The sequence below is a fragment of the Barbus barbus genome (genome assembly GCF_936440315.1).
Source record: "Barbus barbus genome assembly, chromosome: 2".
NCBI classification, from domain to species: domain Eukaryota; kingdom Metazoa; phylum Chordata; class Actinopteri; order Cypriniformes; family Cyprinidae; genus Barbus; species Barbus barbus.
In genome coordinates this window covers 35,230,118-35,256,506 of record NC_136730.1, presented here as the reverse complement: position 1 = coordinate 35,256,506, position 26,389 = coordinate 35,230,118, and the positions used below count along the sequence as shown (strand labels likewise).

Below are 26,389 nucleotides of genomic sequence, written 5' to 3'. Positions count from 1 at the left end.
AGTCGTTCGTTCTTTTGTCACGTGACATGACAGTTTTGGACAGAGAAATTAGTTAATTTACAACCTTCCTTACAAACGGGTGCATAGTCATTATTATTATTATTAGAATTATTAGTATTATTATTTACTCTTACAGTTATGTGATGCTTTTCTGGTCTCAAATTATTGCTTTTAATTTCTGTCACATTGTTCTTTTCCATAACACCATGTGGTAAAAAAAGATAATAACGAGTTGGTTAACCTCTTCTTGCACTACACATATACCTGCACATTTAGTTTTGTTTTATTTAACTGGTTTGCACTCTATCTATTCTGCCATGTGCCTTATGCCACTTTATCTCTTTCTTTCTTTTTCTACAAACGTCCTCATTTGTATAGTTGTATGTGCATATGTTTAAACTGTATTTATCTGTATTTGAATGTCTACTGTCAGTGTCTTAAATGTTAACTGTATGCACCAAGGGTCTGAGAGTAACGCAATTTCAGTTCTCTGTATGTATGTACTGTACATGTGAAAGAATTGACAATAAAGCAGACTTGACTTGTTATGCTTTGTTTTTTTTTTTTGTTTTTTTAGTCTAATCTTCATAAAATACAATACCTTGTTGTATTTATGTCTTTTGAGTTAACCCTTTAGATTGGACTATAGTGTTACTTACTATACTTTTGTAACATATGACACTTTAGACATTAACACTCTGTACACACTCCTGAATTGTTTTTTATTGTTTATTTTTGTGCCAGAAAAAGCTATAGCAAAGAGGATAACTATTCCAAAATGAATTTAAACTATTTAAATAAAAAATACAAGAAAATTAAAATATACTAAAGCCACAGAGCCTTAAAAAACTAAAACAAAATACTGCACAACAAGCTAGGCCTTTTTTAAATAAATAAAAAATAAATAAGCTTTAAAATAACACTGTGGCTATATTTTAGAACATGCTTTAAGGCATGTTTGCATTCAAAAAAATGAACAGACCATTTTTATTTCTAGGAAAATGCTTATTACACATATTTTGATAATTTTATGATAATTCTTAAATATGATCCAACATACAAAAAATACAGTTTTACTTTATGGTAGCCTATTTGATATGTACTGATCCGGCAAGTGGTCACGTGACAAAAGAACGAACGACTCAAACCCGAGACTCGATATAGAAGAACTAATCAATTCTCTTTCCGGCTCAGGCTGCATTGGTTAAGCGTATGGGACTGTCACGTGATGAACGAACGACTCAAACCCGAGACTCGATATAGAAGAACTAATCAATTCTCTTTCCGGCTCAGGCTGCATTGGTTAAGCGTATGGGACTGTCACGTGATGAACGAACGACTCAAACCCGAGACTCGATATAGAAGAACTAATCAATTCTCTTTCCGGCTCACGCTGCATTGGTTAAGCGTATGGGGCTGTCACATGATGAACGAACGACTCAAATCCGAACACTTGTCAGATAAGAGGTGGTGCGCTAATCATAGACTAAAGACCCAGGTAAACAATTAAGTAATATTTTCTGTTTCTTATAGCATAGTTTTGTATTGTTTGTAGTGTGATAAACTAGGGCATAAGTAGTAGATGTGTTTGGAAAGTAACACATAACATTTGAATTATATTTTGCTAAAATGAACGAAATGAACGAAGTGACTCGAAAAAAGATTTGTTAATTTTGCTGAACGAGACTCAAAGGTCCGAGTCGGTAAAATGATCCGAACTTCCCATCACTACAACACAACTGTTCAAGCCTTTTATTGTTTCAATATTGATGATTTTGGCATACAGCTCAAAAACATATTACTCAAAACCGCAATCATGGGTAAGACTGCCGACCTGACTGCTGTCCAGAAGGCCATCATTGACACCCTCAAGCAAGAGGGTAAGACACAAAGAAATTTCTGAACGAATAGGCTGTTCCCAGAGTGCTGTATCAAGGCACCTCAGTGGGAAGTCTGTGGGAAGGAAAAAGTGTGGCAGAAAACGCAGCACAACGAGAAGAGGTGACTGGACCCTGAGGAAGATTGTGGAGAAGGACCGATTCCAGACCTTGGGGGACCTGCGGAAGCAGTGGACTGAGTCTGGAGTAGAAACATCCAGAGCCACCGTGTACAGGCGTGTGCAGGAAATGGTCTACAGGTGCCGCATTCCCCAGGTCAAGCCACTTTTGAACAGACTGGACTGTTGCTCAGTGGTCCAAAGTACTTTTTTCGGATGAAAGCAAATTTTGCATGTCATTCGGAAATCAAGGTGCCAGAGTCTGGAGGAAGACTGGGGAGAGGAAAATGCCAAAATGCCTGAAGTCCAGTGTCAAGTACCCACAGTCAATGATGGTCTGGGGTGCCATGTCAGCTGTTGGTGTTGGTCCACTGTGTTTTATCAAGGGCAGGGTCAATGCAGCTAGCTATCAGGAGATTTTGGAGCACTTCATGCTTCCATCTGCTGAAAAACTTTATGGAGATGATTTCATTTTTCAGCACGACCTGGCACCTGCTCACAGTGCCAAAACCACTGGTAAATGGTTTACTGACCATGGTATTACTGTGCTCAATTGGCCTGCCAACTCTCCTGACCTGAACCCCATAGAGAATCTGTGGGATATTGTGAAGAGAAAGTTGAGAGACGCAAGACCCAACACTCTGGATGAGTTTAAGTCCGCTATCGAAGCATCCTGGGCCTCCATAACACCTCAGCAGTGCCACAGGCTGATTGCCTCCATGCCACGCCGCATTGAAGCAGTCATTTCTGCAAAAGGATTCCCGACCAAGTATTGAGTGCATAACTGAACATAATTATTTGAAGGTTGACTTTTTTTGTATTAAAAACACTTTTCTTTTATTGGTCGGATGAAATATGCTAATTTTTTGAGATAGGAATTTTGGGTTTTCATGAGCTGTATGCCAAAATCATCAATATTGAAACAATAAAAGGCTTGAACTACTTCAGTTGTGTTGTAATGAATCTAAAATATATGAAAGTCTAATGTTTATCAGTACATTACAGAAAATAATGAACTTTATCACAATATGCTAATTTTTTGAAAAGGACCTGTATATGCTCAAGATCAAAACATTTATAGCTGCATTTATAAAATGCTTACTAATGCCTATTAATGCTGGAACAACACTTTATAAAGGATGGATTGCCTATTTATTAATGCTTAACTAATGATTCATACTAGTCTGCAGTTATTATAAAGTGTTACCATGAATATTTTTAATGTTAGTATTAACTAACATTAAAAATATTAATAAAAATAAAGATTGTTCATTGCAAATTCATGTTAGTTAATGCATTAAATAATGTTAACCAAAGAGACCTTATTGTAAATTGTTGCCAACACTTTTTATGATCTATTACCATTTTTAATAATTATTTTAATGATCTATAAGCATTTGTGAAATAGTTTTGCCTGCATTTCATCTTAGTCTTCATAAGTCCACGTGCAAGATTTTTTAAAATATTTTTTTTATGTTGTAATTAATATAATTATTAACCTAATTATATAAAATTATGTTGTCAGTGCCATACAAATGAACTGGTTCTAGGATTTATTTTGTCCCTAAAATGGACAGAATAGAATAAGGCCTTAGAGACTTCTTAAACTGTAATGCAATAAGTAAATACCGATTGATCTTTTTTCTAGTGATTAAAAAGATGTTTAAAAGTCTCTCTCTCTCTCTCTCTCTCTCACCCCCCTCACCCAGCTCCTCACTTCCACACTCATCACGCGGCCGCCCGCACACGCACGCACTAGTGGTGGAAATTTTCGTTCTTTCCAGAGACTCGTTCATTTTTCGTTCGTTCACCAAAATGATTCGTTCAGATTCGTTCACTAATTCGTTCAGTGACCATTTTTCCATATTACACAAATACGTCAGCATGTGCCGTTCAACTAACGTATTTACTTGTTACAAAATAAAAACCGATTTGGCTTCATTAAAAAGTGTGCCCTTCTCATTAAATGAATAAAATAAGTCTAAATAAGTAATCAAAGTCATTACTCTTTTTATCTTTTAAATTACACTCTTTTCGGATGACCAATGCACAAGTGTTTTTTTATTTGTTTGCATACTAGGCTAGTTAACATTTAATTGTTTAGGCAGAGATTTACACGTTCAAATCTGAGATTATGTTAAACGAGGAGTTATTCTGTATGTAAAATATGAATATAAACAAGCGTGCACAGTACGGATACCTGTGCTTTGCATCCGCTTTCTGCTGATTGATGAACTAGATTGACAGAATGGCCGACCTACCCGGTCAACGAACTGGGTATAGCTACCAGTTCGTTCAATTCGTTCACGAACGGGAGATCTCTCTCTCGTTCAGACTCAAAACAGAGCCATCTCGGTCAATGATGCTATTATATTCGTTCGTTCGATCCAACCAATTACATGCCCCTTCTAAACCCGAGCTGAAATGCTATTTGCTGACGTGAGTCACGTGACGCAAATGAGATGGGATGACGTGACGCAAATAATCAATACTGCCATATTTTTTTATGTTTCACAGTTTTTAAACAAACAAAAGTGCATGACATGACTAACATAATTAAATATTTTTTTATTTAAAAGTATGTAACTGTTCAAACATAAAACAACAATAATATAAATAAATAAAACAAAATGATAAATAAAAAAATAATAAAAAAAATAAAACAATAATATAAAAAAATAAAACAAAGAACCAGTTGTTCGAACGACGAACGTAATAATGAGACGAGATGTATGTATGTAACAGTTCATTTGACTCTTTCAAACTCAAAGCAACTCAATGAAGGGCGTATTCGTTCACTAGATTCAACAAATCACATGCTCCGTCCTCGTATCATACTCGAAGGCTATTGGCTCGAGGTTTAGTCATTCTTTGACAGATGAAACGGTCCAGAGCTACGCATGCGCGCAATAGCGGCGCGCTGCGGTGGAGGGAGGAATTTCAGTGAACGAGAAATATGAGTCTCAGTCAATGGATTACGTGAACGAGAATGATTCGTTCACCTAAAAGATTCGTTCAAAAAGAACGATTCGTTCACGAACGTAACATCACTAGCACGCACACACACCCCCACACACATATGGCTGTGTCCAAATTCAGGGTCTGTCAGGAACGAGAACGGGATCCAACAGCAGGTGAATAACTCAAATATTTATTTGCAAAAAAAAAAAAGAAAACAGAAAGAGCTCAGTCCAAAAAGTTAGCCGGACGGCGTTCTCCGCCAGCAGCCAGTCCGTTAGCACAACGTGAAGATCAATCCAGCTTCAGCCGAGGCAGCGGGGCAAAGTGGCGGCAAGACTGCAACAACCAGCCGCCGCTGAAATCCAGAGTAAGCGCCGGGCGCGAACCGAGATGAATCGGGAGGAATTACTGTGACGAGGCGGGCATTCGGGCAGAAGATATCCAAGGCAGAGAGCAAAGGAGAGTCCTAGAGATGCAGGCGAGTACAAAAAGTGAAGGATGCAAAAAACAGGAGCGCCAGACCGACAGGACTAGAAAAATAAACAAAAACGATATAGACCATTTCAAGGATGTAAACAATAACAAAGGCGTTGGAACGTGACAGCGGAGCACATGGCAAGCTGTCAAAACAAAAGACCACGTGCTCCAGGACAACAAAGCAAGGCAGCCCCCACCGAGATCCTGACAGGGTCTGCATCCTCCTTAGGATCCTTCCTACCCGGTTGAAGGAGGAGGGATCCTCCGACGTCCACAAAACCCGGAAGTCGGTGTTTGTGAATTTGGACAGCCTACCCTTCTTTCAGTTCCCTCCCTTACCCATTGCTCATATCCTGTCGCCTAGCAACCGTGACAGCACCAAGCAAGAAGCGGGAAAATGGACAAACAAAGAGTTATTCTCCTCATTTTAATTATTTTGGAAGAAATAAAGCAATTAAATAAATTAAATACTTTCTTTGCTCGTTGTCGGAGAGTTTTTTATATCAGACTACAAGACAGTCACTTCCAGGTAAGCCATTATAGCCTATTTTTATTTGTTTTTAAGTATTCTACTAATTTCTCCTACAAATTCATTGAGCCGAAGCATAAACTTTAGCTTGTTTTGTCAGAGAAACTCCTCTCCCACTCCGCTACCGCTCGCTTCGTCCGCCATTACGCTCTGCCGAAAAGAATTATGGGATAGGTAGGACGGGAAAGGATCCACCACACCCATCCTTCCAACTCGGGGAAAAGGAGGACGTATTTGTGGGCCGCATTTGAAGGATCCTACGAATTTGGACAGCCTTCGTCGCGGCGCTGTGACGTAACATCCTTCAAATGAGTACTCCGAAGGATGCAGACCCTGAATTTGGACACAGCCATAGTGCACACACATCAGATGTCTGATAGTATGCACATAGGACGCAGGCGGTGTTTCGTTCCTGAATGAGTCAACCGTTTAAATGATTCGGTTCAGTCGTGTTACGGTTTGCGTTGTGGTAAGAGAAGAGTCCGACGAGGAGTAAACGAAAAGGAGGTTTTTAAACAGCATCAACACAAATAACCACTTTACAACATTAATCCAAGACAAAAACAGAGGGAGAACTGAGGACTTATAAAGGGACAGAGAACAAAGGACTAAACGAGATAATTAATTAAACACAGGTGACGAGAAGGACTGATTAACTAAACTGGAACAGGAAATACCAAAAAAGGGCAAAACCGAACTGAAAGTAGAACCAGACTGTGACAAGTCGAAATGACTCATTTATTAAGGCTGACTTACTGCCACCTATTGGCCGTTTTAATTTCACATGTAATGTATCTTAATTTTTTTAAATAATTTAAAACATCAGTTTTCAACGTTTTATGTTTCATATATCAAAACATTAGTTATGCATTTGTAACCGCAGGTTAGCATTCTATGTCCCTCTGAGCTGCATTAAACAGTGTGTAAATGCATCTAAATGCCACATCAGATGCTTTGTAAAGATAAATTTTGTTGATACTGATTTAATTTGCTTGGTAACAGCCCAAATGCAAGAATTTGACTCAAAAGATGATGCACACTTTTAGAAAAATGGCTTAAAGTTAAAAATGCCCAAAAAACTTGTTGGAAAAGACTCCTTTCTATCACTGCTGTGAACTGACCACACAGAATATGAAGAATATATATAAAAAAAAAAAAAAAAAAAAAAAAATCAGGAGTCCACAGTAATCTTTAAGATACCAGCACAATGACAAATTCAGCAAAATATCGTCTAATTATCTTTATCGATAAAATCACAGAAAATATCAAGATATAATTTTTTGACAATTTCGCACACCCATAATTAATGTTATTTAATTGATATAATAATTTATTGATAATAATAGTTAAAATCAATATTATTAATACTTTTGACTTATCCGTTTTCTTAAAAATGGTTTAAAGGCTGAAATGTAAAGTTTATAATTTTATAAAACTTTTTGTTTTTGTGAAAACTTGTATTTGAATTGTAAATTATGCTTTTTACAGGTTAATATGGTACTATAGACATTGCCCTACCCCGCTCAATATGGTATTAATTTTATTTGTGCAGGTCTTAAAAAAGGTCTTAAAAAGTCTTAAATTTGAGCTTAAAAATCCTGCAGAAACCCTGGTCCATGATGGTTTAAGCCAAGTTCACACTTCATGACTTTACACATCGGTAGATTGCTGTGCTGTTCAGACTACATGACTTGACTGTCTGTCTTTTAGTCGTTGTGGTGTTCACACTACGTGACTCTATGTAAATGATCCGCAACCAGGGGTTACACACTACACCAGCTGACAACAACTCTGTCACCCTACGACTCGATTCGGTCCCTAAACCACGTTTTGTCATGAAAACACGCAAGAATTGACCGTTCGCAAAGAGCTTAATTGACAGGCGATCAGAAAGCCGCTGCTATCCACCATCTTGCCCGACAGCTATGGCCAGTCTTCATAGAAATACATGTTAAAACGGGGTGAAAAAGATTGACTGAATTGAAACTTTTTCAATATAACTAAATATAAAAACGTGCAGAGGGTTAAGCTGTGCTGTTGTTGGCTGCCACGGTAACAGTAATAAGCTGAGGTATTCCTTTAAAGTATTTGTTTTGATACCAGAAACCTGTCATGTCCGGCGCTGTATGCATTGCTTGCAGCGCTTAAGTTAAATACTGAGTGTTAAATAATACAATAATATGTTAAAATGTGTGCTCTTATCATTCTGTGGACAAAATCCCGCAAACTTCGCCCCAAATGGGAGCTGTATATGCACACTTGTGCTCATCTGTTTTCAATGCAGCTTTCCTCACGTCACTTCATGTCAAATTCCCACTCATTAAACTATGATAGGTCCATTTCCTTTCACGTTATATTGTCGGCTTGGAAAATATGTAGAACATGCCCAGTAGCCGCAGCTGTATCACTTCTAGCCTTAACCACAAATCAGGAGAGCATATTAACTTCGGTGGACTTAAAATGGTGTATTCCGCGGTTTAAATTAAACACTTTCTGATGTTTATTCATGTTCATTTCGTGCATTAAGTAAATATGAAAAGTCGATCGGTTCACGTGTTTTAACTGAGGCAATACAGTGATCTGTCACGACACAATGAAGAGCCACAAAAAGGCATTTATTGTTTGAATTTCTTTAAAAAATTACTGAATTTAAAAGATGAGTCCTGAGACCTTGTTTCATATCAGCAGTAACCTGCTCTGTCTTCTCTGTCGGTGTGTGGTTAGTTTCCTCTTTGCTCTGAGATGTGTTTTTCACTGCGTGAGAACATAATGTGTAGTGTCAGTGTTTGTCGGTCATGGCAACAGTAACTATTGGTGGTTAATAAAATATATATAGCAGCCAAAAGCCTGTGAAAGAGAGTAAAAGACACTTATGTGCAAAAGTAAAAGCCTATCTTTTCTTTAAGCAAAGTTGCTGCTGTGGTTTTTCTTCCGGTGACCCCAACCCATACCTTGCAATTTCATTGGCTGTAGCTCGTCACGACACCTGACACCACGTGATTTCGAGTCGGCCAACTGGTCCAGATATTTGGCATGCTAGATATTTGTTTGTCAGCGAGCATCTTTAATGCATCGTTGTGTGTAGTTCACACATAAAGATTGCGGAGCGCCGATCACCCGCTGATTTCCCCCGATTACAGCCCGACCTGTCGGCGAGCTCGTTAACTTAAAATCAGGCTTAAAATCCTGTAGTGTGAACTAGCCTTTAGAAAACAATCTTTTATAAGTTTATTTAGGTAATAGCTTAAGGCCATTTGCGCAATTTCAAATTTTATGCAGTAACCAACCTACCCACCCCCCACCCCCAAAAAACCCTCGGATCTACGCGAATCACATGGGTCGTCCCTCAGAGGTAGGAAAATACGGAAATTCTTATTTATACGGAAAAATCACATCCCTGTGTAATTTTTACTGAACTATGCGCTGCTCTCAGGGCAGGAGTACTCAATATTCATATTACTGTTATTTTTTTGTGTAGCCTACTATGCGCTGCACTCAGGGGAGGAGTACTCATTAGGCCCCTATTACTGTTATTTTTATTGAACTATGTGCTGCTCTCAGGTGTTGTTTTACAAATTTATTAAATGTTTAATTTAGGTTCCAATACAATAGTATATAAACTGAGAAAGTTTAGTAGACTGAATTTAGCATTTGAGGCATAGATGATGCCATTCTAAAATCAAGTCAGGCAGCCCAGGTGTCTGAGACATTAACCTTTTGTCTTTAGGCACTTCCTGACCATTTGACAGGGTCCCAAGTTAAAGGTGAATGCTAAAGCTCAGACACAGCTTTGTCTCTATGCTGATTGGATTAGCGCCTATGCATTTGAATCACACTGTTATGCTGATGATGTCAGGGCTGGGGAAGTTCTGGTAATGGGCCGATTCCTGTACTGTATTTGCATGTTTTGTTTAGATTGTCTCCACCTCTATGTATCCGTCCCCCTCGAAATGTATATAAACTACAATGTATACTGTTTGAGTCAGACTTGGATGACTACAGCGACTACAGCGAGTTCTCAATAAAGAGTAACTTATCCCAAAGTCTCCTGGTCTCTGCTTTGACGAAGGAAAAGTTTCCAACACAGGGCAGAAGTACTCAATATTCATATTACTGTCATTTTTACTGTACTATGCACTGCTCTCAGGGCAGGAGTACTCAATATTCATATTACTGTCATTTTTACTGTACTATGCACTGCTCTCAGGGCAGGAGTACTCAATATTCATATCACTGTTATTTTTAGTGTACTATGTGCTACTCTCATCAAAGTATTTCTGCATGACTATACTTTGCTTTGATCAGGCTAATCAAACACATAAGAACCAGCTAATTATGATCTTCAAGAGCATTTTACAGACAGGTGTGTTTGATCAGGATTGAAGCTGAACGCTGCAGGAAGGTAAATCTCCAGGAACAGGACTGGGCACTCCTGGTTTAAACTGTTTGTAGCTGAAAATACAGTAGTCTAAGAAAAAATGATTATAACTGATTTGTTGAATAAAACTTGCCTGCTAATAATAATAAAGCTCTGTTTTACTATGTTATTTTATATATATGTATATATATTTCAGGACAGTGAGACCAGAAGTTGGAAGAAAAAAAATCTGGGCCACATTCCCTTTGTGTCAGCAGCTTCCTGATGAGGTAAATAAAAAAAGAAAATAAAAAAAAGAAAAATAATTGGTTTCTATTACAATTCATATTTGTACAACTTCATTGACTTTTGCCAAGGTACTTTTCCATGTTATTGTCACGTTGCTCTGGGAGCGAGGAGACACAGAGATTCCAATCACAATGTTTATTTAAATCCAATACACGGAACGAGGAGCGACGAACAATACAGGACATGGGAGACAGGGAGACACAGGGCTAAAGAACACTGGGAAATCAACGAGGAAGAACAGAAACAGGTGCGGAGTAATTAAACACAGGGCTAGGGACTAATGAACTAATGATTACAGGGAACGCGGGGAACCACAAGACAGTCTGACATTACGCCCCCCTCTGGAAGGCACGTCCATGCGCCATACACCTCCAATGGGGAGGGGGTGTGGGCGCTCTGGAGGCCTCTAGGGATCAGGGGGCCCGGGCTACTGGCCTCCAGAGCGGCGCCTGTTCCGGCAGCCATGGCGGGACAGGGGACTCAGGCGGCCACAGCCTTATTTTTTCGGGTAGCCAAGACGGGTAAAGAGATTCTGTGTAGATTCAAGAAACTAAATTTTTTAAATTTACATTTTCACATGCTTATAATGACAACAAACCTGTCATTTACTCTGACCGTTTCATGTAGTTTTTCTTCTCTTTGCAGAATAATATTCTTGAAAAAGCAGAAGCCATCACTGGTCCATTCTTGGAGTAAGGGAATCTCTGGACTTTCTTTGCAAGTTCCTCTAGTTTTAGTTGAGAATCTTGTTGATATTTGAAGTGCCCATATTATTTTTTCCCCCCAAATATTACCTTTCATGCATTGTAAAATAGCTGTTTGTAAATGTAAAAGGTCTGCAAAGGTTTAAAGATCAAATTGCATGACAAAGAAAGTTTTGTCTCCTAAAAGTAAGAATTGATTCTGAACTGCTGTGCTAAAATGAGTGTCAGAAACTCCAGGCTCACTTCCTGTTAGCAATTACCTCTTAGGTTTGTTTGCATAATGCCAGCCTATGGACTTCATCGGCTGTCCCTCAAACGTCTACTCCAACCTTCCCTCAATCACTGTAGTTGTAGCTGAGGCCAAACAGAGTACAGTAGGCTTTAGGAATGGCAGGGTTTAAGGATGTATTACGTATCATTAAGAAATTGTCAAATTTGAGGAAGTTGAAAATGTGATTTTTATCTTTGATCTTATGATTTTACTAGTAATTATGTTTGTTTACATGGCTACATTTCAGATGCTGTGTAATGAGCTGGTCAGTAATGTAATGTTCCTGGTATGCAAGTTTGCTCCAAAAAATAAAGTGGTCCAGGAAATATATGAAAATGAGGATGTTCATGATTCAATATCCAAAACTAAACAACAAGACTGACTAGTGCTAATGCTATGTTTCCCTTGCTATGTTTTTTTTTTTCTTTTTACCTGCTGAGACAGGTATGCTTTTTTTTCCCCACAAAAGCAAGATCACCATGTGTTAAAGTCATGCACATACTAGTGCAATAACCACTACTAAGTCCTATCAGACGGTAATTGTTTCTCATGTGAACACATGTAAAAATGTATTTACATGGCACCTCAGTGATAACTCATGGATTTGATGCTTTATTCACAGTGGAGAAGCAAGATGTGTGATCAAATGAACCTAGGAATGCACTGCAGAGATGGCCAGTAGCATGGTTATCTGCTATAAATAAAATGTCATATGCTTGGAATAATAAATAATTTAAATGGAATAATATACTATTCATTATTTATTTAAATCTCTGATTTAAAAACGGGAAAATAGACCCATAGTTGAAATGGTTTTCTTAAATTATATCTCAAAATGATGGGTGTCATTAAAAATAAGGAGATAAGCAGAAATAAGTTAATGCAACCTCTTATTTACATGAGGTAAACAAAGCTGCTTGGTTTACATTTTTATGTATGTAATTGTAGGCCTATACATATTTTAAAGTTGTACTGTATACCTGTTACTGCCATAATAATGACCCGTTTCAAATGTTTACGTGCTTTCTGGTCTTTTTGTTCTTAACTGCATCCAATCATTGTGGTGGAGCAGTTATGAAATATTGTTCTTGTAAATATTTTCTAGCATTTCAGTATTTTTTTTTCCCCAGTAATTACTATGCATGCAAAGTACAACACTTAGTATATCATGTTAAACGGTGGTCAAAAGGGATTTAAACAGTTAATTTTGAATCAGTTTCTTCTTCTCAGAGATGTGGATTCGGACAGCAATTAAATTACCACATGACCTTGTTAATTCGGCTGGGGATTTTTACAGGTGGTGGGAGAAAAGCACTGACATTCTGGATTTGGATGGCAATAAAATCACAGACTAACCCCTGTAAATGTTAAAAAATCACTTACATCCCCATGAGAACCAATTACTATCCAAATCTGGCTATTATGTGCTTTTATCAGGTGGAGCCAAACATACACCATTTTTCATACATCTCCATTTTTGCACCATTTTGGACTCTTCAGTGTTAGCTCCTTTGATTGATCCAGTTTCTGTCAGCTCCTCCAGGTAACTGAAGAATAAAATAAAAGATGAATCAATAATACAGTTATTGTCTAGGCTACTGATTAGTAAATATAATGATAATATAATAAATATAATGTAAATATAATAATTAATTACCCTTAAAATATGCATAAATTTACTAGACTAAAACTAGTAAAAATAAACAGGAAAATGATGCCAAAATATCAATACTATATAGAACAAATTATATATATAATCAGGGGCGTAGCCATCATTTCAAAAGTGGGGGGGACGGAATGTCTATTGTTATACCTGTTTTTTTGTTGTTGTTGTTTTTCAGTTAACCCTTGTCTAATTGACAGGTTTTATTTTTAATCATACCTTTTTGCTTAATATGCTTTATGATTATATTATTATATATGATTATAAAACAGAAGGAAAGAAAGATAGGAAAAAGAAAGAAAGAAATACAACAGCTTGTCACTGGGACAGTACCCTTAAAAGCACATCTTTGTACCTTATTTACCCCAAACAGTTTCATAGTTGTACATTACGGTACATATTGGTACTCTAATGTACTAATATGCACCTTTTTGAGTATAAGTTACAAAGATGTCCTTATAAGGGTACTATTGTTTACATATTTCAGATTGTATTTTGTGAGTGTACAGTACATGGCACACAGTAATGGATACTTGCACATGCACATTCTTCTTTATTCTGTTCTGTTCTATTATACATTAGTCTGATTACTCTATGTTAAAATAAATATCTTATCATAGACAATGCTGTAAATAATCTTTACCTCTGAAGCCTCACTGAAACTCATTCACTCTCAACTCTGAATTCACTTCTGCCTCTGTCTATAGCAAATAAAGCAGTGTTTGAAACGTGTACATACAGGGAATAGTGACATACAGAAGAAAATAACACATTAAGTGCACTGCTGGACAATAACCAATAATTTGTATCCTAAATTAATTTTTAACACTTTAGAATGATAAACACTTTCACTATTAACTATGACTTTTACTTCAATAAACTCTTCATTTACTGCTTATTAATAGCTTGTAAGGTAGTCGTTGTAGTTGTTAAATTTAGGATTATGGGATGCAGAATATGGTCATGAAGAATACAGAATTAATATGTGCTCAAGTACTAATAAACAACCAATATGCAAGCTAATAATTACATACTGTAGTTAAAAATGATAGCTAAGAAGTTGTTCATCATACTAATGTTATTTTTTTATTTTTCTATATTTGACTAATTATGTGTTTTCTATGATTGGTCCAAATATAATCCTACAAACGCTTGTGTATTAATAGATTTTATACAATGTAAAAACAGCCAGGTGTTAAAAGCCACTCTTCTCACCTGTCACTGTGTGTCGTCCTGATTCTGTCCTAACAGACCTAGGCTGACTGTTTCTTGTTCATTCTTGACAACACATAAAAACGTCAAATTAGTGCAATAATGACAGAGCACCCCTAAATGAAGATCGGTCCTGTATCAGATCAGTGCTTGCATACTTGATTAAAATACATCATGTAGATTTGGCAGAGTTAAACATGTCACAATGCTGCAAACGCTGTAAAATCTCAGTTCAACATGATCTTTATTCTTATTCGAAGGGTTATGATAACATACATACGTGTTAAAATAAAAGACGTTACAAAAGAGTTACGGAAAAATACACGGAAAATAAATAAGTGCATGTTTGTCCAGGCAGCTTTTTTTTTCTCCATATAATGAACATCAAAACTTGCTAATTATTCAACAAGAACAATAGGCAGAGTCACTGAAGACCGTGCAACACTATTCGGATACCACATGACAACTTACGCTGCTTGACTTCTTCGTAAAAAAGGAGTGAAGAGTTCCTTTCCGCTTTGAACTCATCTCGACCTTTAATGAATGATGTATGGGTAAGATGTAGAATATGGACCGGTCACGTATAATACGGCATTAGTATGTACTTTATGAGTACTAATAAACAGCTTATATAGTAATATACAAGCTACTAGTTAATAACTAGTGTTACATTAAATAAAAAATATGTTTGTGTGTGCGAGCGCGTGTGCATATACAGTATTGGCTAGCGGCAGCTGGGCACTCCTTAGCTGTGTGTATGTTCTTTATGGCAAAATACTTATGCAATTTAGCTTATTGGGTTCATATTCTGATCGCATCTGCTTGCTGGTATATAATATGCATAATCAAATCTTTCATTTAAAAACAAACGGCGACAAACGATCGTGACTCTTGGCACTAACTCTGGCAGCTGATCCATAAAAATGTATAATAATAATAATAATAATAATAATACAACAACTACAACAAAAAACACCATCGCACGCCACTGAGAACAGTGTAGTTTTTACCGAGCAAACAGCAAAAACAGCGAGGAAAAACCATGTCTACAAAAAGCCACAAAACCTTCTAAGAAGACAGTAAAGGCTTAAGTCATGCCTGAGCTGTAGTTAGGCTGAAACTTGAAAGTTAAGTTGCACAATGTTTAGGTTTTATTTTTTTTTATTACTATTATTTTGATGTCTTAGTTTTAGGTTGTACTATGTTTATATTTTTTTAAAGTAATTTGAAATAGATTTTTATATTTGTATTTGCATTGAATGTAATATGGCAATTAAATGCACTAAATGGGTTTAGTTTTCACAGTTATTAATAATATTTTTTTCTAAAAAGGAAACAAATTACTTGTTCATTTTAAGAGACCTGTCTTATTTTCTCTTGTATATTTAGTATTGCTCTTTAATAAAGAAAAAGTACTTCTTATCCGATTATTCAATTAATCAATGGAATTTTCGGTAGAATACTTGATTACTAAAATATTTGATAGCTACAGCCCTACTCTTAACACAGGTGAAGAAATAGCTTAATTGCCAGGTACTCATACAAGGAATTTGTTATGGTGACAGAGGCTTCCACAGCCAAAAAAGAATTACAGTGACAAGACACAGATAATAGAAATTGAATAAGTAAATAGGAAATAATGATATATAATTTTTTGAAAGACCACAATATACAAAATAAAAATATGGTATTTGTGTGTAAAGGTGTGTTATGTACAAATGCAAGGAAATGTAAATAAGAAGCTTGGTGTGTTAAATAAATGCATGCATAAATAGTGCTTTTTTGTGTGTTTGAAGAAAGATATTGTATTATTTGAGAAAAAAAGAAGAACTAGGCCTACCATATTATGTATTTTGAGTATTTCAAATACAAAATACAGTCTCTCAAAGTATTTAATTATACATTACTTTAGTTTTCTTTTTTGTCCAGTAAAATACAAATTACAAAATACGTATTTAGTAATTAAATATGTATTTCAAATACATTCAATTGAAACACTGCCCATCTCTGTAATAGGGAATGGCTGGGAGACAATAAACTCAGCAGGAACAGGTTTTGCATGGAAAGCAAGTGAATGGGCTGCAGAAATGTCACTTAATAATATAACATTTTCAATGGTTACAATTACAATTAGTTATTCTGTCCAAGAAACAGAACAAGAACAAGAAAGGAATTAACTACAAAGACAATTACAGAACACAGGATGCAATTAATTTACAGTCAGCAAATTATTAAATACAAAACAAGGATTTGGTAAAATTATAAAAGCAGTTTTAAAATTCATCAAGATCAGTGGACTCAAAAATAGAATCCGCTTCCCAGACAATAGAGGATTGTTGGGAGTATTCCAGGTTTCAGGGGCATAGGTTTGGATGGAACAGGGAAAAGAAAGTGAGGGAATATGGAATGGAAGACTTTAGACTTCACTACATTCAACCCAGTTAGTAACATTCCACCATGTTTTTTTTCCCAGAGGCAAAGACAGATTTTAGTATCATGGAAAAGAATGGAGGATGGAGGAAGTGGGAGTTAAAACAAGCAGTTATTATAACAATTATTATAATTATCTCAACATTTTTACTGATGAATCCAAGAACAAACAGGAATGTGTGGGAATTGTAATACATATCCTAGAATTTTAAATTAATATTTCCAAAAGACTGTCTGATCAGTTATCTGTATATACGGCACTCATCATTGCATTACAGTGGGTTGAAGAGGCCAGACCTGATAGAGTGATACTACGCACAAACTCCTTAGCTGTCATAAAAAGCATACGGTCAATGACATCTGTTAGAGAAGACTTATTAATATAACTTTATCATAGTTTGTTAAGATTACATAGGAGTGGTAAAGATGTTCAGCTTTGTTGGGTGCCAGCACATGAGGGAGTGAAAGGGAACGAAAGTGCAGACAAATTAGCAAAAGAGGCATTGGAAAAAGAAATATCAGTTCCAATACCACTTGGAAAAGGTGAGGGAAAAGCAGTAGTTAAGAAGAAAGGTATTGTAATGTGGCAGAAATGGTGGGAGGAAGACAAGAAAGGAAGGGGATATTATAAAATACAAAAGTCTGTTAGCATTAAAAATTATAGAGAAAGGAACAGACGAGAAGAAATTTTAATGACAAGAATGAAAGTGGGTCACACAGGACTGAATAGCACCTTGTTTTTAATGGGGAAAATGAATAATGAGAATTGTGATAAATGTGGGGTTAAAGAACATGCTGAGCATGTCATACTACTGTATGAGGTGGAAAGACGGGTGTTTCAAGATAGGGTTCAGGAGGCAGGGCGAGAGTGGTATATGATGGGAATACTAGGAACAGAAGGAGAGGGAGGGGGGATGATGATAGCTAGGAAAGCGTTATTTAAATTCCTTAATGAGACAGGGTTAATGAGCAGAATATGAGTACACTTAAAATGACATGATGTTACACACTCTTGTACAGTAGGTGGCGGTATGCACCTAAAAGTTGTTTGCAATCCGCCATTAACCAAGAGAAGAAGAAGAAGAAGAAGAAGAAGAGGAGGAAGAAGAGGTGTGCGTGGGTAGTATGGACCTTGACGTTGACCTGTAACCGCCAGAAAACTAGAAGAAGAAGAAGAGTTGTGCTTGTGGTTTGTAGTGGACGGTACTCTGTTAATAACGTTCTACTGTTTTTATGTATTTTACTGAGGTCGAAAGCATGGCGCAGTCTTCTGAAATAAACATGACAGACATGCGCAGCGCAGATAGCCTGTGGACCGCTGCTGACGTCTGGATCAAGAAGCCACATGTAGTAAATAAGAGACTGTGTGGCGTAACAGAGACGGAGTACAGGGACGTGGACACTGCGGAATTAATTCAGGTTTTATCTCCTCTTCTGGGGACCAGTATTAAGATTGCTGATATTTCTATGTTTCTTCACACTGACATTGTGGATAAGGAGCATGAAACCACAGGACGCTGGTGTGTTGGAGTCAGAACTCTTATTCCCAAAGTGAACAAGACCGGAGAGTGTCTGTACAAAGAAGTTATCATAAAAGGTGACAAACAGCTCGAGACCATTTAGATATGTTGTCTTTTTTTTCTCGTTGGCTTTAGACTTTTTTTTTCTCTTTTCTTTCAAAGATATTGTTGGGCATGCAGTGACATTCATCCCTTTTGAAGAGACTGATGTGGGTCAGGTTACTGTCAAGAGCAGTAACATTTATCAAATCCAGCTGCAGTTAAAGCCAGAGGAATGGTAAGTGTCCACTTGAATGGAAATTAAAAACCGAGTACATATCATAGCGTGACTATCATCATACTAATAATTAACCTTTCGCTGTATTTGTATTTTAAACACCTCAAAACAGAAAAATGGTTCAATGAGTACACTGGACTTTTGACTGGTTTTTGATTACATGATTACATTTAACCCAAAAGACCGTTAACACAAGAGATATGATGATTAAATTGTTTTTGTTTATTTAAAATGATCAGTTTGATATGTCCCAGTTAACTTCCTGTTTCAGTAGGAAAAATGTCAGTACAGGAAAAAACTGCCTGTCAGGCAAATTTAATGAGCCTTTAAGCATTTTCCCCAGGAATTGTAGTTATGAGTTAAATTATCCCAGATGCTTTAGAGCAGTGGCTCTCAATTCCAGTCCTCATACCACAGCTCTGCATATTTTGCATGTCTCTCTTATAGGGATGTTCATTTCGGTTAATTTTCTCGACTGACAACCGCTGCTCATTATTTGAACATTAACTGTTAACTGATAAGATTAGAATATTAAATTAGCATCGAATAAAAATAGAATTAATGAGTGTCTTGACCCATTAAATATGCAAACATTTTTTTCACGGGTTTATTTTAACATGTGCAAACACCAGCATACAGAACAGATCAACAACAGAACCTGGATTCACACAAGTCAGATTTTCACGCACCTGCATTGTTTCTGACAACAGAGAAAAACAGAATAATATAAATAAAAAGTCATAAAACAAATAGGCTAAATATTTAGTCTAATATTAGAATATTTAGACTAAATATTTTTCTCTTAAATTAAAAAAACAACAAAACGAAGACACAGTGAATCCTTCTGAAGCTTTGAAGAAACGGCAGTTTTTTTAATCAGACTAAGTTCGTCAAATTAAAATAGCAGGCCTACCTCAAACCATACATTTAGCTTTTATTTAAAAAAAGTAAGATGTCTACATGCTGAGGGGATAGTCTGGAGCGCAGCCTGTTGACAGTTAGCCCCGCGGCAGAAAACACCCTCTCAGATGACACAGAAGTCCCAGGAATGCAGAGATAACGCCTCGCTAGAGTGACCAGTTCCAGGAAGCGCCGTTCATTTACTTTCCACCAGTCAAGAGGATTAATATCCAAAGAGCAGATTGTCTCTCATATAGATGTCCACCTCTGCTTCTGGATAATCAGTGGCTTGTTGAGGGGTGCTGCTGTAGTCGTCTCCCAGGAGCATCATCATGGCATTACTCTGGCTGGGTTGTATATCTCCCGCTTGGGCACAAGACACCGCTTTCTCATCTCCTCCCGTAGTGGCCATTTCCAAAGCACATTTCAGTAAGTTTTGCTTCTTTCTGCGCTTGTGGGAAAAAACTGAGATGTTTATGGTGAGGGTCCAGGACAGAGGCAATCACGAACAATGTCCTCCTAATTAATGCATAATAATAATAATAATAATAATAATAATATTATCTACCTCCACTTAAAGACTGCCGAACCTTCGCCTTGAACTTTGTCACTGTGCCCGTCATCCTCGGTGTGCTCTCATCAGGTGTTCGTTCAGGAGGCTGAGAAGGTGATGGGGTAAATGTTTGAAATTGACACATTCTTTTCTGTTGACATTATAATGGTTGCACATTTTAAAGTTTCCAACACTGGCTAAATCTTTGCCATTATCTGCCAGTATTCGTCTTGCATCTCGAGGGTTCTGGCATCTTGCAGCTTTGTTACCGTTCGGTCAGACAGAACAGCTGTAACGGCCCACCTTTGTTCAAGAAGTCTTCCGAACATGTCATACACCGTGTTCCATCTTGTTTTACATGATTGAACTAGCTGGTGTTTCGGAAGTTAAATTTTTCTTGTTGTGCTTCCAGGGCTTTACAAGCAGGGGTGCTGTGGTTAAAGTGCCTGACAAGCCGCCCAGCTGCAACGATAATCTGATGCACAAACACTTTAAATCCATAATTTACAGCTCGCTGTAGTGTATGAGTGAAACAGGGAACCGAGCCCCAGTGCACCCCTTCGGGAGAGTTTGAATTAAAAAAAAAAAAAAAATACTTGGGGAAAAAAACCTGGATAATAATAAAAAAACTTTTAAACCGTTTAACTGATAGTATTAATCGGTCAAATTCTTACTTGGGGCTAACGGTCAAACGGTTAATATGAACATCTCTACTCTCTTATTTAACACACCTGATGTATGAACTGTGTTCCAATTGACATGGTCCCTACACAGTGTTCTTTGCTCCTTACTCCCTGAGCACAGGAAATCTGTTGAAGTTTACTTCACTTTGGAACATTTATTCACGGATTTGTGCTATGCTGGCCTGTGCGTCTTCACAACTTAATAGAGAAGTGTGACGTGATGCATACCTCTATAAATACAATTTAATTTCACTTCTTGCACACTTTATTGGTTAGATATTATTCAAGCACAAGAACTGAGATGTATTACTGGTGCAATTAAAACAACTCCAATATCCACAATGCAAGTTGAAACAGGAGAGTCTCAGTTAGGGCTGAACGATTTTGGAAAATAATCTAATTGCGAAATTTTTTTTTTTTTTTAACCAAGATTGTGGATTAATATGCAATTATTTTTTTAAAGCTCTTTATGTGCTGTATTATTCAAAGACAAGCAATACATCATTGTATCTTTTATATAGCCTATGTTACCTTAAGGTCGAAGTCTTCAGTAATGAAATGCACTGTAACCCTGTTACTGATTGAGTAATTTCCATGTGCCGTTTTGAAGTAGGCTATGTTCATATATATACGCTTTCAAACATTTTCGCATGTAATGCGCCACGGTTGCCAGGTTTTCACAACAAAACCTGCCCAATTGAAATTGCCCCATATTGAAAAACACAGTCATTCTAGCCGACACGTTATTTTGTGGTGCGCGCATAAACTACGTGTTACAGTAATAGCGTGTTAAAACAGATCAGAGGAAAAGCGATCTCTGGCCAGTTTCTCTGTCAAGAATGAATGAATGAACGAATGAATAAATAAATAGACCAATTAATATGAAAAAACTATGGAAGCCCGTTTCCACCAATGAATAAAAAATAAAACAAGGTAATTGCGACTTTTTATCTCACAATTCAGACTCTTTTTCTTACAATTCTGAGATATAAACTCGCAATTCTGACTTTTTTTCTCAGAATACGGAGATATCAACTCGCAATTAAAATAACGCGATAGAAGCTGCCTCAAACTCAGAACTATAAAGAAATGAAGAATGTTGTGTCTGAAAGCCTGGCGGTAATGGTACTGTCCAACCACGAGCGCAAAACACAGAAATAAAGAGTCATTTTTATGTTTATTCAAAAATCATATTCGGACGCAACATCCATCTAGTTCAATATATAGTTAATCTATAGCAAATTGAACAAAGCACTGCAAAGTCTTACACGGAGAGTGGTTTAATGGTGCGAGAAAGTCAGAGTTTTGAGATATAAACTCGCAATTGCGAGAAAAAAAGTCAGAATTCTGAGAAAAAAAGTCAGAATTGCGAGGGAAAAAAAGTCAGAATAGCGAGGGGAAAAAAAGTCAGAATTGCGAGGAAAAATAAAAGTCTGAATTGCGAGTCTATATCTCCGAATTCTGAGAAAAAAAAGTCAGAATTGCGAGAAGTCGCAATTACCTTGTTTTATTTTTTATTCATTGGCGGAAATGGGCTTCCATAAAAACTGATGAGAAATAAAAAAATAAATAAAAGCCTTTTACAACTTGCATATAACCATTTTGTATCTGTAAATTCACAGTTATAAAAATAAAAAACCCTGTCTCCACAAAAAACTCCTTGTTTGCACACACCACTTTTAATTCAGATTAGTAGTTCACAACCCCAATGTGTCACTCAGACTGTCTGAAAGCCCTACAAAAACCTCATGTATGACCAGTTTTGTTTTTAAATTTAGATGGCTCTAAAAAAGAAACTCCCTGTTTCCACAGACCAGTTTTAATTCAGATTGACAGCCCACTACCCCAGGGTTTTATTTAGCCAGTTTCAGGATGGTCTGGTGTAGCATTACATAATAAAAGCCCTCCAAAACTCATATATGGCCAGTTTTGTCTTTTATTTTGGATAGCTCTAAAAAGGAAACTCCCTGTTTCCACAGACCAGTTTCAATTCAGATTAATAGTCCACTGCCCCAGGGTGTCACTCAACCAGTTTCAAGAAAATCTGATATTGCATTAGCAATATCAGTAAAAGCCCTCCAAAATTTCATATCCTACCTGTTGTGCCTGTGATTTTGGATAGCTCTAAAAAAAAAAAAAGGAAACTCCCTGTTTCCGCAGACCAGTTTCAATTCAGATTAATAGTCCACTCAGCCAGTTTCAAGAGGATCTGATGTTGCATTACAAAATAAAAGCCCTCAAAAAACTCATTTTTACTTTTGACTGACAGTATATCTCATCAGAGTGCCACTTACACATTGACTAGACTTTCTGATGTATAATTTCAAAATGAAAGCCCTCTAAAAACTGTTCATGTATGCTGTTTGTTTTGTGAATTCAGATTAGGTAATAAAGGAAACACCTTGTTTACACAGACCACTTTGAATTCAGATTGATAGTCCACCACGCCAGAGTGTCACTCCATCAACGTCAGGATTGGCTGATGTTGAATTGCAAAATAAAAGCCCTCCAAATATTCATATATAAGAGAGTTCTAAAAAGGAAACTCCCTGTTTCCTCAGACCACATTCAGTTCGGATTGATAGAAGACTCTCTCAGGGAACTTTTAGCCTAGATGCATCTCACTCAAAGTCAAGACTATCTGATATTACATTACAAAATTTAAGCTGCTCAAAAGCTCATACACTTCTTGTTTTCAAAGACCCCTTTCATTTCAGACTGATATTACAGTACACAGAATCACTCAGCCAATGGCTGATGATGAATTATACAATAAAAATTTATATAAAACACCCATAAAATGTCATATGGGTACATAGTGCTTTCAATTTTTTTCTGATTAATAATACAAGTTTTCCTGTTTTTACAGATGAGTATCCTTTAAAATGATATAGCATCTGTTCAACTAAAAGTCGACAGAGGATGCACAAGGAAGAAGTCATTCTTGTCATCTGAACACTTAAACCAACTCTGGAAGAGACATATTCCTATGGCCTCTGCCTATATGTTCTGCCATTTCATGGAGTTTGGGGGCACAAGTTTTTAATCTGTGTTGGACATCATTCTTAAATATCTTTGTGCAATACAAATTTAAATTACACTCACCAAAAGACTTTTTCTGTATACACAAAAGGCCTATTTCTCTCAAATATTGTTCACAAATCTGTCTAAATCTGTGCTAGTGAGCACTTCTCCTTTGCCGAGATAATCCATCCACCTCACAGGTGTGGCATATCAACATGCTGATTAGACGGCATGATTATTGCACAGGTGTGCCTTAGGCTGGCCACAATAAAAGGCCACTCTAAGGCCCCGTCCACACGAAGACGCGTTTCGCTGTATACGCATACATTTTTTTACCGTATAGGCGTTTCGTCCACACGAATCCGGCGTTTTCGAAGAGTGAAACCGATAATTTTTGAAACCGGGTCTCAGGGTGGATAAATTTGAAAATGCCGTTTTCGTGTGGACGGCAAATCCGTATATTTTCTGAAACGATGACGTCATCAGCCCACGTCTCGCCCCTAATCAGACACCGCTACGTCACATAATGGCGACAACAACAACAACAATGTCAGACTACGTGCCTGTGTTCGTGCTGCAGAACCCACTGAGCTCATTAACTTTATTAAACTTTGTGTGTTAGTTTGTATTCAGCGCGCAAGGTTTACGCACATGGTCCAAGTCTTCTTCTGTTTTTTTTGTGTATCTCTGTGGCAGAATTACAGCGCCACATATTGGTCTGGCATGTGTACTACATCGTTTTCAGTCGGTTTCAGTGATTCCGTGTGTACGCAGATATTTCCTGAGACGACTCCGTGTTTACGGAATTTGAGGCAAAAAAAAAAGATTGGATAGGGAGAAATCTGGCTTCGTGTGGACGTAGCCTAAAATGTGCAGTTTTATCACACAGCACAATGCCACAGATGTCGCAAGTTTTGAGGGAGCGTGCAATTGGCATGCTGACTGCAGGAATGTCCACCAGAGCTGTTGCCCGTGAATTGAATGTTCATTTCTCCACCATAAGCCGTCTCCAAAGGCGTTTCAGAGAATTTGGCATCTTCACTTCCAAGATCGTCTGAGACCAGCCACCCGGACAGCTGCTGCAACAATCAGTTTGCATAACCAAAGAATTTCTGCACAAACTGTCAGAAACCGTCTCAGGGAAGCTCATCTGCATGCTCGTCGTCCTCATCGGGGTCTCGACCTGTCTGCAGTTTGTCGTCGTAACCGACTTGAGTGGGCAAATGCTCACATTCGATGGCGTCTGACACTTTGGAGAGGTGTTCTCTTCACGGATGAATCCCAGTTTTCACTGTACAGGGCAGATGGCAGACAGCGTGTATGGCGTCGTGTGGGTGAGCGGTTTACTGATGTCAACGTTGTGGATTGAGTGGCTCATGGTGGTGGTGGGGTTATGGTATGGGCAGGCGTATGTTATGGACAATGAACACAGGTGCATTTTATTGATGGCATTTTGAATGCACAGAGATACCGTGACGAGATCCTGAGGCCCATTGTTGTGCCATTCATCCACGACCATCACCTCATGTTGCAGCATGATAATGCACGGCCCCATGTTGCAAGGATCTGTACACAATTCTTGGAAGCTGAAAACATCCCAGTTCTTGCATGGCCAGCATACTCACCAGACATGTCACCCATTGAGCATGTATGGGATGCTCTGGATGAATGCGTATACGACATGGGATGCGTATACGACAGCGTGTTCCAGTTCCTGCCAATATCCAGCAACTTCGCACAGCCATTGAAGAGGAGTGGACCAGCATTCCACAGGCCACAATCAACAACCTGATCAACGATGGAGATGTGTTGCACTGCGTGAGGCAAATGGTGGTTACACCAAATACTGACTGGTTTTCGGACCCCCCCGATACAGTAAAACTGCACATTTTAGAGTGGCCTTTTAATGTGGCCAGCCTAAGGCACACTTGTGCAATAATCATGCTGTCTAATCAGCATGTTGATATGTCACACCTGTGAGGTGGATGGATTATCTTGGCAAAGGAGAAGTGCTCACTAACGCAGATCTTGGCAAAGGAGAAGTGCTCACTAACGCAGATTTAGACAGGTTTGTGAACATTATTTGAGAGAAAGAGGCCTTTTGTGTACATAGAAAAACGTCTTTGATCTTTGAGTTCAGCCCATGAAAAATGGGGACAAAAACAAGAGTTGGGTTTATAATTTTGTTCAGTGTGTGTGTATATATTTATATATTTATATGGTGTTCAGCACAGTGCCAAAATACTTAGACCTAATTGGCTATTTATTTTCATTTTTGTTTGCGTTAATTGACATCTGGGCTGATCGGAATATCTACTGAGCTCGCGCCTGTCAAGAGAGGGAGGTGGGGGTGGGCTTGCGTGCCATGTAGGCCATTATTGGACAATTCTTATAAATGACATTTTTTCTGGACCAATCGGAATCTCAGCGCTTGGTTCAGGATCTTGAAACACACTGCCATCTGTGTTCGCGCCTGTCAAGAGACACCTGACCTAATGTGGAAACTGATGGAAATTGAATTCA

At 37.6% G+C, this 26,389-nt stretch overlaps 1 protein-coding gene across 2 annotated transcripts in view; it reads left to right on the top strand.

Annotated features, from left to right (window-relative positions):
• The first annotated feature begins 17,966 nt into the window (after positions 1-17,966).
• Positions 17,967-26,389, top strand: part of trmt44 (tRNA methyltransferase 44 homolog) — a 93,035-nt gene continuing 84,612 nt past the window's right edge. The window contains exons 1-2 of one of the 2 annotated variants that reach the window (XM_079441557.1): positions 17,967-18,506; positions 18,592-18,706. In XM_079441557.1, the coding sequence (XP_079297683.1) occupies positions 18,143-18,506; positions 18,592-18,706 (479 nt within the window). In that variant the 5' untranslated portion in view covers positions 17,967-18,142. The remainder of the gene's footprint in view (positions 18,507-18,591; positions 18,707-26,389) is intronic. The other variant, XM_079441556.1, reaches the window with a different exon arrangement.